At 44.7% G+C, this 12,568-nt stretch overlaps 1 protein-coding gene across 1 annotated transcript; it reads left to right on the forward strand.

Moving 5' to 3' along the window:
- Positions 1-10,794: 10,794 nt before the first annotated feature.
- LOC310871337 (nuclear factor 7, ovary-like) lies at positions 10,795-12,267 on the forward strand (the record flags this gene model as incomplete). Its single annotated transcript, XM_083782823.1, has 1 exon — positions 10,795-12,267. The coding sequence occupies one exon, from the start codon at positions 10,795-10,797 to the stop codon at positions 12,265-12,267; it is 1,473 nt and encodes a 490-aa protein (XP_083638949.1).
- Between the last annotated feature and the right edge of the window lie 301 nt (positions 12,268-12,568).

The following is a 12,568-nucleotide window of genomic DNA, read 5'->3' on the forward strand; positions in this document are numbered from 1 at the left end:
AGCAATCTTTCCGCTAACTACTCGTGACAAACACTGTAAAGTTCACTGTCTGTTTGGACTGATAGGCTGCTGCTGGCACAGTCAGCCCAGCACAGCCGTGTAAGCACATAACTGATTTAGCTAGCGGCGGTTTCTGCTCTCCACATTCCTATGTGCCCCTCAGAATTAATACCTCCCTTCACAATGACAACAACAACATAAACCTGGCTGAATCAACGGCGGATTGCATCCCTCCCTGCTTTGCATGCCATAGCTGCTCCATTAAAATGCCTCTCATTTCCACGTTTATTACGGTTTTAATGCCAAAAAACATTTCCCTCTCTCATCCATTTCCTAAATCATTCCGCTGATGTCTCCCCCAGACTTAATGTATCACAAAACCTTTAACTTTCCGGCAGAGAGGCAGAAGTTTAGAAACCTTGTCTCAAAGCTTCACCGAGAATTGAGCTTGTTAGTGGCAGAGTGTAAGGGCTTAAATTGGCAGATCCGAGGTGACAGGTGTGTGGTCCTCCGTTGGCTGTATTAGTATTCATCTCACTTTATTTAAGGAGAGGTGGTGGGCAAGAGAGAGAGAGGGGGGGGGGGGGGGGGGAAGGGGATTGAGGGATATAAAAAAGACAGACTAATCAATTAGCCTTTCAAGAGCACTGCTCTGCTTTTCCCTCCTAATCAGATACAGCTCTAATTCTGCCACACACACACACACACACACACACACACACACACACACACACACACACACACACACACACACACACACACACACACACACACACACACACACACACACAGACACACAGACAGACACACACACAGACACACAAAAACACACAGACACGCACTTCCCTAATGAAGATCGAGTTGTCAGCCCACCTCGACAACAACAAAACTCGGCTTACGCTGGACTTTTCGAGGCTCAGTTTTGGGGGTGCCCAAGTGGCGTTCTTACACAGTTTCCCAGATGCAGCCGGAGTGTTGTTGTTATGGCAGCCATATCAGCCTGGCTCGTCGGTCCTCTCATGTAATGATCTGACAGCTGTGCCCTTCATGGGAACACATCCAATGACCCTACGGGCGGAGAGACGCCGCTGCCCTGGTATTAGAGACAGACAGACAGAGACCCCTCTTCGGGGAAGGGAAGAGAAATGAGAGGAAATGTTTGGAGCAGAGGAAAGAGTTGCCTAGAGACACTGTAATTTGTCTGGGCTTGAGCCCGCCGAGTGGAGTCAGGGTGACACAGTGGTAAGGGCGGAGTGTATACTAACAGCACATGATGAGTATGTGTTGCAGCTGGAGCACGGTGTGCACAGGGGCTGGGGGGAAATAGTCCGTCGTTAACATCGCTCTGGGCTTAAGGGGGGGGACTCATATCAGAGACACACTTGATTTGTTTCCTATATACAATCACTCAGTGAGGTACATTGCACATGGATGTTCCCGTTACTTCAACACAGCCGTATCTGGTCGATTCAGTTATTTTGGAAGGCAGCGTTCCATAGCAGCACCTGAACATCAAACAGCCTGTGGTGCAAAGGTGCACGGCTTTTGCTTTCTTTCTTTCGTTTTTCAATTCATGTATAATATTCTCCATTCAGCCTCTCCACAGGAATATAAAAAGAAGTCACTCTTTGATGCCGTTAGCGTTTGCAGCATTCTGGGGCCTGTGGCACCGTTCCGTTTACCATACTGTGAATGTAATTAAATCCAAGAGCTGCCAGTATTTACTGGCAAGATGGGCTGACTCTCTTCGCTCCTCAAACAGTCCTCCATCTGTTTGATTGGATTTTGGTCCCAGGCAACAGACCACATGAGCAGAGGCAGCCCATGCTAAGGTCCTCCAAACATGGCCCAACAAGACCTTTGTTAATAATCTATACCTGGCGTGTGTCATCCTTGTGGTAGAGAGTTTGCGCGCTTGCATGCGCGCATGCGTGCGTGTGTGTGTGTGTGTGCGTGCATGCATGTGTGTGACTGTGTGTGTGTGTGTGTGTGTGTGTGTGTGTGTAATTCCATCATGTGCATACATGACAGCATATTATGATTATTTTATTGCATATACACAACTTCATACATTATATTTACATAAACGTGACAAATAATGAATAAATTTGTCAGAATGTTAGAGAAGAACAGAAAAATAACTCATTTGAATTGACGCACACACGCACGCACTCACGCTCACGTGTGTGTGTGTGTGTGTGTGTGTGTATGCACACGTGAAAGAAACGTATACAACACTGTTGTATAAGTCACAATATGCCACAAATATAATCAATAACCCTGGACGAAGTTTTAATGTGTTATCTTCTGTTCCCTGAAAATAAATTGCTTTGTGCCTTTCACTCAAAAAGGACGAAATAGCTTTGCCGGCGCTCATTTTTTTCACCTTTCGATAAGCTACTATTATCTGTTGCTAGGATTGTGGTTCTTCTGTGGGTACAGGGAGCATCGGAACACTGTGTCCTTGCCAGCAGCTCAGTACGGGAGCGGCAGTTTCACTTATATACTCCCCTGTTTTACCTCACAGGAAGCTGTCGCTGGAAAGAATAACAAATATCAGGAGACGGGGAGACAGGCGGTTCCTGCTGATCATGGCAGTTAGGGTTTATTGTGTGTGGGAAATGCTCGTGATAGTGGTGGGGCGAGGCAGACATACAGCGGTTAGGGCAGAGGTGGAAGAAGCATGAGTAGGGAAGCGGTTGAGAATGGGGAGTGGTCTCCACTCCTGAACCTACTGTACGTTACACAACTACAGTAAAGGAAGGCTGTACGTTTCTGAACCAATTAATCAGAGCGTCGCATCCCTTCGGGCTATGGGACGTTTGAATCTCACTCCGTGTCCAGCATGGCTATCGTGTTTCTTTACAAGTCAGACAGATGGGCAGCAAAGCTTGTTTGCTACTTCGTGGCTTATTTCTGAGATGTTTTCAGATACATATTTTAGCGTGCTGATTACGTTTTAAAATAAGTAATACACTGTCTAGTATGTCATCTTGAATGAGATTAAAAACGGAGTAGTTCAGTAATCACAAGCTTCGCCATCACGCAGCACATTTTCGTTCAAAGGAAGTAATTCGTTTGTATGGACTTTTTGCGCAAAAATGGAAATTTTCCCATTGTTTTATATATGATGACTACGGATATGCTCTAAAAGTGTGAAAAACCTATTTTTCATTTCAATACTAGACCACAAAACTTAGTTCAGGATTTAGAAGGCATTTTTAGAAGCGGCCTCTAGCCTATCTAGTCTGCCACACTTGCCTGCACTCATTAGCAACTCAGCATTCACAATCACCCGTATCCACTACACCTGCCTCCACTCACCACTTCTGTTACAATCACCACAGTATAAATGCACCTGCGGTCTCTTGACCAGCTTGTTTATTCTGCCTCACAACAGATCATGAGTTGTGTATAAAATAATCATAATTACAGATGTCCCGATACTGTATCAGACAGTAAGGGGAAAGTAACGGTATCGGCCCTTATTTGTCATATCGGTATAGGCGAATATGCCAGGTAAATAAAATGTTGGGGCATGAGGAGTTTGCTTTCGAGTTGCCCAAACTGCAAATGCACATATGAGTGAGGAGTCTGACACGAGATATATAGCTATAAACCCAACACGAGATCACAACACTGGTATCGGTATCGGCTAACGCAGAAATGATGGTATCGGGATCGGATCGGGAATGAAAAAAGTCGGGACATCCAATAACTAGTAGCCTACTGCACTCTGTCGAGTGCCTTCTTGCGTGTTGCACACAAGCAGAGCGCACAAGTACTGTCGACTGCTAACTTTCAAATCCCAGCCTCTCTGTAAAACATTGAAATTAAATACTAAAGTCGGGTTATAACTGGCTGTCAATGCGGTGACGTAATAATGTTTCAATATTGGTTGGGTAACAGGTAACGTATGTATACATACTATGTAAGTTGTAAGTACTATACTGTGGTCGGCTGGCTTTTTTATGTGCGTATGCTTGGTAGGTATATATACTGATGACATAATTAAGATATGTTTCAATGTCGGGTTATAACTGGCTGTCGATTAGGATATGTTTCAGTGTTGGGTGAATTAAAGGTAATGTCTTTATGAGTGTATACATGTATGTAATCTGAAACCTATCTTAATTACGTCACCATCAATACCTACCAAGCATACATGTGCATTCGTACCAGCACGACCACAATACTTGTGCGCTCTGCTTGCGCAAGTAATAATAATAACAACAGGAATCCTGTTAATTTTTATATTGGGCCTGGCACAAAATCCTTTTAGATGCGGTTCCGTGGCCAAATGCCTTGACATGCAAATGTACCACTATGCAGGAGAAGGCAAACGGAAGCCACATGTGGAGCTGCTCATCAAATGTCATGTGCAGTAAACATTCTCTGTCTGGATTTCATAGGAAACAACCATCCCTGGTTGGCACGCACATGCCAATAAATGAATACATTAGTAGAGTATGTTTCCTGTAGGGTTGCGTGAAGACACTGCATAATTAAAACGGACCTCTATCAAAGCGAGAGCCAACCTCTGTCCCTCAGTTATCTGGGGCCTCGTTTATAAACTTAGGAGAATGTTATCACATGTCCGTTGCACAGTACTGTCAATGAGATAATGGCCCTTTTATTGTCAATTACATTAAGGGCAATTCCAACACCAGAAGGTGTTATGCAATTTGGTAGCTTTGATTGGGGGTATAAAAAGGCATGCAATTAAAATGCTTAATGAAAAAGGGGTGCGCCGCAGTGTGCATATCAATGCCAGGCCGGCTGGCCTACCCAAGGCTATGTACGAGGCAGAATGTGACATTGCAGGGATGAAGTGTGGCATTAGATTGGGTGTAAAGCTTGTTTGCGTAATGGAGAGAGCTACAGAGTGGCGGAAGTAATGCAACTGTTTGTCATACTGTATAAGTAGTAGGCTAGCAGCACTGGATATATAGAGCACTGAATTCTGGTGTCACTGCCGCTACACTGCGAAAAAGCTTGGAATACGGATGTGTATATACAGGAAACTCCCGTTAATCTTTCCAACAAACTCCCGTAAACTCCCGAAATGTACCATCACACCTGTATATTACCGTATATTACTTGAGGTTTACGGGCAAAATACAGTTCCCGTAATTGCCCGTTAACTCCTCTTTTCACGCAGTGCTAGTGACACCAGAGGGTGCTTTTCCCCTGGTTTGTAGAGCTATGTTCTTGATTGGGAGTGATACAGCCTGTTATTGGACAAAATGTAATTCATTATTCGACCTTAACAGACTTAAAACTACACTTCAGTCAGGACAACTCAAGAATGGATGGAATAGATATTTAGTGAATATAAATGAGCAATATGTTTATATGGTTTGGCGATGTATTGGATCTGCTTTTTAGGTACTCAGATCAAGCGCATCAGTCCCGGCCATAGGGACTCCGAATCCCCCGTACCTAAACAGTAGATCCAAAACGATAGGTGGTAGCTGGGGTGGAGGAGGGTGAGCAGCAAGGTTTGTATACAGCAGTGCAGCAGACATAGCAGCAGCAGCAAGCAAGCAGGAGGAAGAGTGGACACCTTCCAGTTTATGTAGACGGAATGAAGATGGAGTGAGTGTGTGAGTGAATCGTGGATGAGAGCGTGATGTTGAGGCGGCCCAATTAACGGCCGGCAGCGACTGCACTGAGGTTTCTTCAGTAAACTTGGTCAGCGCATGTCTGTGACAGGCACGATGCTCATTTCTGGGTCTGAAATTGATGTTGCTACCAAAATATGTCACACTCCGTCACGACAAAGCGATTGGCGATGTGTGCGATGGGTAGCAGCCCGGAAATGTAGTCTTTGCGTTGTTTGACCTGTTTCTAGCGTACTATTGTGTTACTCTTTGGGTATAGTATGTAAGTCTACATTTTCCACTTTTAGTCGATACTTCAGAGTAAAATCTCTGGGGTGATGGGTCTCTGCCAAAATATAAAGGTTGATATAGCGCTAACATGAGGTCAATTTGAAAACATTATCTCCAGCCATGGCCTTCGGCCTGGTGGAGTTCAGCCTGGTGGGGATAATGGGTGCTTGGCACTGTCAAGCTTTGGTGATTGGCAAATGGAAGCCTTCAGAGAGAGTGAGACCATCGAGATTTACTGGCCAATGATGAAATGAGCTGGTTCCCATTTCCAAGAGCTGTTCTTTTGGATCTCTGTGCTGTATTGGGCCCAACTTCTCAAAGCAGCACCACCAGAAACCAAGCCGTGCCAGTCCTACTTCAAAGAGAATTGGCTGACAGCCAGGTCACCCATATGGAAAAAGAAGTAGAAGAAACATATATGTTGTCCTGTTGCCTCCAATAGTAAGTATTTACATTTTTTATGTATGTCATTTACATGTATGTCATGTAAAGTACATACTAGATTTTATATGTGAACTCTTGAAAGTGGCCCCTTTCATACAATCCTCATATAAGACAATAAAGTGAATCATGTATGAATCAAGTAAACAACATGTATGTGATCTATGAGGTAAGTACATGGCAAATTGTATTTTCCTTACATGTTCCATACAATGTTTGTAGTTTTAAATTATATGAGATATATCCTTTCCATATATAAAATGTATATGTAATGTATATAAATATATGTATTTTATGGTTTGTAACCATTTAATTTACAAGAAAAGTATGCTTCTTTTATATGATTTTTATAACATTGTTATATGTCAGCCAATACATTATATACCTTATAGTTATAAAAGAAATCACACCCGTGTGAACTGAGTGGTGCAACTCCCCCCCCCTCCTCTCTCTCTCTCTCTCTCTCTCTCTCTCTCTCTCTCTCTCTCTCTCTCTCTCTCTCTCTCTCTCATTAGCATGCAACAGTGCTGCACTGTCTCTCTCTGTTTCTGACAACAGCGCCCCTACTGGTACTAATAGTCATACTCGTGCTCACAGTCACATGCAGGGGTGGGTGGGTGGGTTAACGTCACATAGGCATTCTGAGGCATTTTGATCAAAAAATGTGTTTTGCAAAAATCCACCTGATGGTGGCGCCACAGGCCAATGTGAAAAGGGTGGGATATATTCCTCAGCCTAGTAGGAAAGTCCATGAAAGTTTCAAGTAAATTGCACAATGCACGCTACCAGCTCAGTGGCCTTGTGGTTAGAGTGTCCACCCTGAAACTGGGAGGTCGGGGTTGGATTGGGGGGGTCAAATAAAATCTACTAATCAAATGATTCCCGAGCGCGGCACAGCTGCAGCTCACCGCTCCTTGGCTGCGGCTCACCGCTCCAAGAGATGGGTCAAATGCGGAGATCAAATTTCACTGCGGTAACGTGTGTGACAAATCGTACAACTTTGACGTTCATGAGTTGAGGCTTTTTGTTTCAAAACGGGCCAATCCTGCAAACTTTGAAAGCCGATGTTAGCCAATTAGGATGGAATATGAAATATCGGACAGATCCGTCTTACAGCCGGTTCCCCTTGTATTGTTCCTCGTATACACATTGTGTAAAGGGCTCTTCCCTTATTTTGATTTGGTTGGAAACCCTTAACTATCGTTATTAGTAGCTTACAGGTTGCCAGGATAGAAGGAGGTAGATATATATATATAGAGATATAGATATATTCCACTGCTTACATATAGAGATATAGACGTATACTATGTGAACTGTGTGTGAACCACCTTCTGTCCAGTTGTGTACACCTTATCATCTTACCGGGCAATAAATAACAACTCTTATGTCAGCCGTGTTGCATCCTCTTCTTGATATACCCCTAGACATTCAAAGGGGAATGTAACAGTAATATTTAAAAAAAAGTCGGCCTCCTGGTGGCGCTATAACAGGCCATTCTGGAAGATTGGGGCAGAGGTGCATCGTCGGCATTCAGGGAGCGTGTGTGCAAAATTTGGCATCGACCGGGTTAATATGCAATACAATTAAGATCTCACAAAAGACAACAGAATAGTTGAATGCAAGTTGCAAATTGCATTATGCAATACACCTGTGGACCACTGCATGCCCACAGATGAAGTGGTTTGCCATTGATTGCAGTTTGTTGATTGAATTGTAACTGTTGGCAATAGACGAATTCAGAAACGGGTCTCATGGTCGCAGCTTACGTATTTCCTGTAGGCGGACTCGACATAGCTGCAGGGTTTAAACCCTCACCAGACGCACCTGTTCTACTACAGTGAACGGTAGAGTGACTGATGTTAGTCTGCCTCAAGTCAAACGTTACTCTTTTACCTGCTTTTTACTAACACTAACATTACAAAGATGCCCAACACATCAAGATTAACCTGTTTAGTTTATGGCTGCTCCAACAGTAGTGGCAACATTCCAAAAAACGGAATGTCAAAATATCCACCGCGGGGTCTGAGACCAGAGCCATTGAGTAATGGTTGAGACGAAGCAGTGAAAGGTCCTGAAAGATACATAACGTCAGTCCCCAATCTTTCTGTTTTATGAACACAAGGCTGCTGTACTTTATACCTCATACTAAGCATTTAAACAAAAGTATGATGTATAAAGTACGGCACCGTATGACGGTGTGTGTGTGTGTGTGTGTGTGTGTGAGAACTTGTAGATCGGCTATTTTCAGCATGCAACTAAGTGTAAAATTACTTATACTGGATCTCTTGTCCAGTATTTGTTGACGTTGAAATTGTCAGTATATTTAGTCTTAGTTTTAGCATAGCTTAGTTTTCATTTAGTTTCCAACAGTTTGAAGCTTCAAACTGTTTCTCGCATCAGTCGATTGTGAATTCTCCATAGCCAATCCTGCAAACTTTGAGAGCCGATGTTAGCCAATTAGGATGGAATATGAAATATCGGACAGATCCGTCTTACAGCCGGTTCCCCTTGTATTGTTCCTCGTATACACATTGTGTAAAGGGCTCTTCCCTTATTTTGATTTGGTTGGAAACCCTTAACTATCGTTATTAGTAGCTTACAGGTTGCCAGGATAGAAGGAGGTAGATATATATATATAGAGATATAGATATATTCCACTGCTTACATATAGAGATATAGACGTATATACTATGTGAACTGTGTGTGAACCACCTTCTGTCCAGTTGTGTACACCTTATCATCTTACCGGGCAATAAATAACAACTCTTATGTCAGCCGTGTTGCATCCTCTTCTTGATATACCCCTAGACATTCAAAGGGGAATGTAACAGTAATATTTAAAAAAAAGTCGGCCTCCTGGTGGCGCTATAACAGGCCATTCTGGAAGATTGGGGCAGAGGTGCATCGTCAGCATTCAGGGAGCGTGTGTGCAAAATTTGGCATTGACCGGGTTAATATGCAATACAATTAAGATCTCACAAAAGACAACAGAATAGTTGAATGCAAGTTGCAAATTGCATTATGCAATACACCTGTGGACCACTGCATGCCCACAGATGAAGTTGTTTGCCATTGATTGCAGTTGGTTGATTGAATTGTAACTGTTGGCAATAGACGAATTCAGAAACGGGTCTCATGGTCGCAGCTTACATATTTCCTGTAGGCGGACTCGACATAGCTGCAGGGTTTAAACCCTCACCAGACGCACCTGTTCTACTACAGTGAACTGTAGAGTAACTGATGTTAGTCTGCCTCAAGTCAAACGTTACTCTTTTACCTGCTTTTTACTAACACTAACATTACAAAGATGCCCAACACATCAAGATTAACCTGTTTAGTTTATGGCTGCTCCAACAGTAGTGGCAACATTCCAAAAAACGGAATGTCAAAATATCCACCGCGGGGTCTGAGACCAGAGCCATTGAGTAATGGTTGAGACGAAGCAGTGAAAGGTCCTGAAAGATACATAACGTCAGTCCCCAATCTTTCTGTTTTATGAACACAAGGCTGCTGTACTTTATACCTCATACTAAGCATTTAAACTAAAGTATGATGTATAAAGTACGGCACCGTATGACGGTGTGTGTGTGTGTGTGTGTGTGTGTGTGTGTGTGTGTGTGAGAACTTGTAGATCGGCTATTTTCAGCATGCAACTAAGTGGCTTTCGTCAGTCAGACGGCCCAGATGGGGCAAACTACGGCCGGGGGGGATTTGATTTATTTTTGGGCGGTCAGCCGGCCCCACCCTGCCCGGCCCTTCAGGTAAATGCCAGACATGCCGGACCTGACCTGCATAGGCCTGACCTGACTCCTAGAACCTGTTTGTTTAGTTGTGTGTCAACTGTGTCAAGCCCAGAAGAAGTGTGTGTGTGTGTGTGTGTGTGTGCGTGTGCGTGTGCGTGTGTGTGTGTGTGTGTGTGTGTGTGTGTGTGTGTGCGCGCGCACCTGTGACAGAGAGAGAGTGAACTTTGTCTATAGATATTGTGTCAAAGCTCCACCTCTTGCCAGTCTGATCTGAGACGCCAGATCAAACACAACTTCCACTGAGAGAGAACAGACTGTCTTTCCATCCACACCTAGAGGAAGGAACACTGACCCAGACCACTGGAACTATACCTGAACACTGACCCAGACCACTGGAACTATACCTGAACACTGACCCAGACCACTGGAACTATACCTGAACACTGACCCAGACCACTGGAACTATACCTGAACATTGACCCAGACCACTGGAACTATACCTGAACACTGACCCAGACCACTGGAACTTTACCTGAACACTGACCCAGACCACTGGAACAATACCTGAACACTGACCCAGACCACTGGAACTACCTGCTGGCTCTATCAGCTGAATGGATTTTAACAACTTTCACAGTCAAAGTAAACTTCATTAGACTAATTCTAAAAGAAGGAGAGTTACCACCACTGTCTTTGTAGCTAAACTCTGAGACAAAATGGCTTCCAACGCATCTCGCCCAGAAGGGGATTATTCCTGTCCCGTGTGTTGCGACATCTTTAAAGATCCCGTTCTCCTGCCGTGTAGCCACAGCTTCTGTAAAGCCTGTCTGCAGGAATGGTGGAGAGATAAGGTAATAAAGGAATGTCCCGTTTGTAAGAAGAGACATTCAATTGATCCACCTCTTAACCGGGCTCTGAAGAACCTGTGTGAGTCCTTCGTACAGGAGAGACATCAGAGAGCTTCAACTCTCTGCAGTGTGCACGCTGATGAGAAACTCAAACTGTTCTGTCTGGAATGTCAACAGCCAGCGTGTGTCGTGTGTCGAGATTCTAAAAGACACTCCAACCACATTTTCAGACCCATCGATGAAGTTGCACCAGAACACAAGGAGGAAGTCCAGAAATCGCTGAAGCCTTTACAGGAGAAACTGAAGATTTGTAATGAAGTTAAAACAAACTACAACCAAACGGCAGAACACATTAAGGTCCGGGCCCGGCACACCGAGACGCAGATGAAGGAACAGTTTAAGAAGATGCATCAGTTTCTACATGATGAAGAGGAGGTCAAGATGACTGCACTGAGGGAGGAAGAGCATCAGAAGAGTCAGATGATGAAGGAGAAGATGGAGGGTCTGAACAGAGACATATCAACCATTTCAGACACGATCAGAGCCATCGAGGAGGAGCTGAGAGCCGAACACGTCTCATTCCTGCAGAACTACACGACCACAGTGGGAAGAGTCCAGCTCACTGCAGCTCACTGCAGCTCACTGCAGGACCCACCGCCGGTCTCGGGAGCACTGATAGACGAGGCCAAACACCTGGGGAACCTGGCCTTCAGAGTCTGGTACAAGATGAAGGACATTGTCTCCTACACTCCTGTCATTCTGGACCCCAACACTGCCCGTCGAGACCTCATCCTGTCTGATGATCTGACCAGCGTGAGATGGGGAAAGAAACAGCAGCTTCCTGACAATCCAGAGAGGTTTGACTACTGGCTCCGTGTCGTGGGTTCTGAGGGCTTTAACTCTGGGACTCACAGCTGGGATGTAGAGGTTGGAGACAATACACACTGGGTACTTGGTGTGTTAGCAGAGTCTTTCCAGAGGAAAGGAAACAAAGGGCGTGAATGTTGGGTCATACAGTTAGATGAAGGTAAATACAAAGCATTCTCCTCCTCAGGGTCAGTCACTGATCTCTCATTGAAGCAGAACCCCAAGAAGATCAGAGTCCTGCTGGACTGGAACAAAGGAACTCTGTCCTTCTCTGATCCTGATACCATGAACAACACACACATCCACACCTTCACACACACCTTCACTGACACACTGTTTCCATTCATTACCACTGATCAGACTCTCCCTCTGAAGATGTTACCATGGAAGGTCAGTGTGACTATGGAACCACATAGTTACGGCAGGGCTCGACTGGGCGCGTTGCGTGTCCGTCGCGTCGTGCTCGCGCCTTGACAACGTCAACGTCACGCTAGAGGTGCTCCACCGCGGGCTTTTGAAAACTGCGCGTCAGCAATTTTTTTTTATACATGACTGGACGCGTGCGTGCGTCAAAAAACGAACCGGGGCAATTTTTGAGTCACCGAACGCAGCACAACGCGGGCAGTGGAGCCACCCTCCATTGATTAAAAGGGAACATTCCCGTCACTGACGCAGACGCGACACAGACGCGCCCAGTGGAGCCCTGGCGTCAGACATGGAGAGATGATGATGAGGATGAGGATGATGTCATGTTATTGATAAATTCTACCGCCTA

Source organism: Protomyctophum parallelum (assembly GCF_964188405.1).
Source record: "Protomyctophum parallelum genome assembly, chromosome: 14".
Classification (NCBI taxonomy): Eukaryota; Metazoa; Chordata; class Actinopteri; order Myctophiformes; family Myctophidae; genus Protomyctophum; species Protomyctophum parallelum.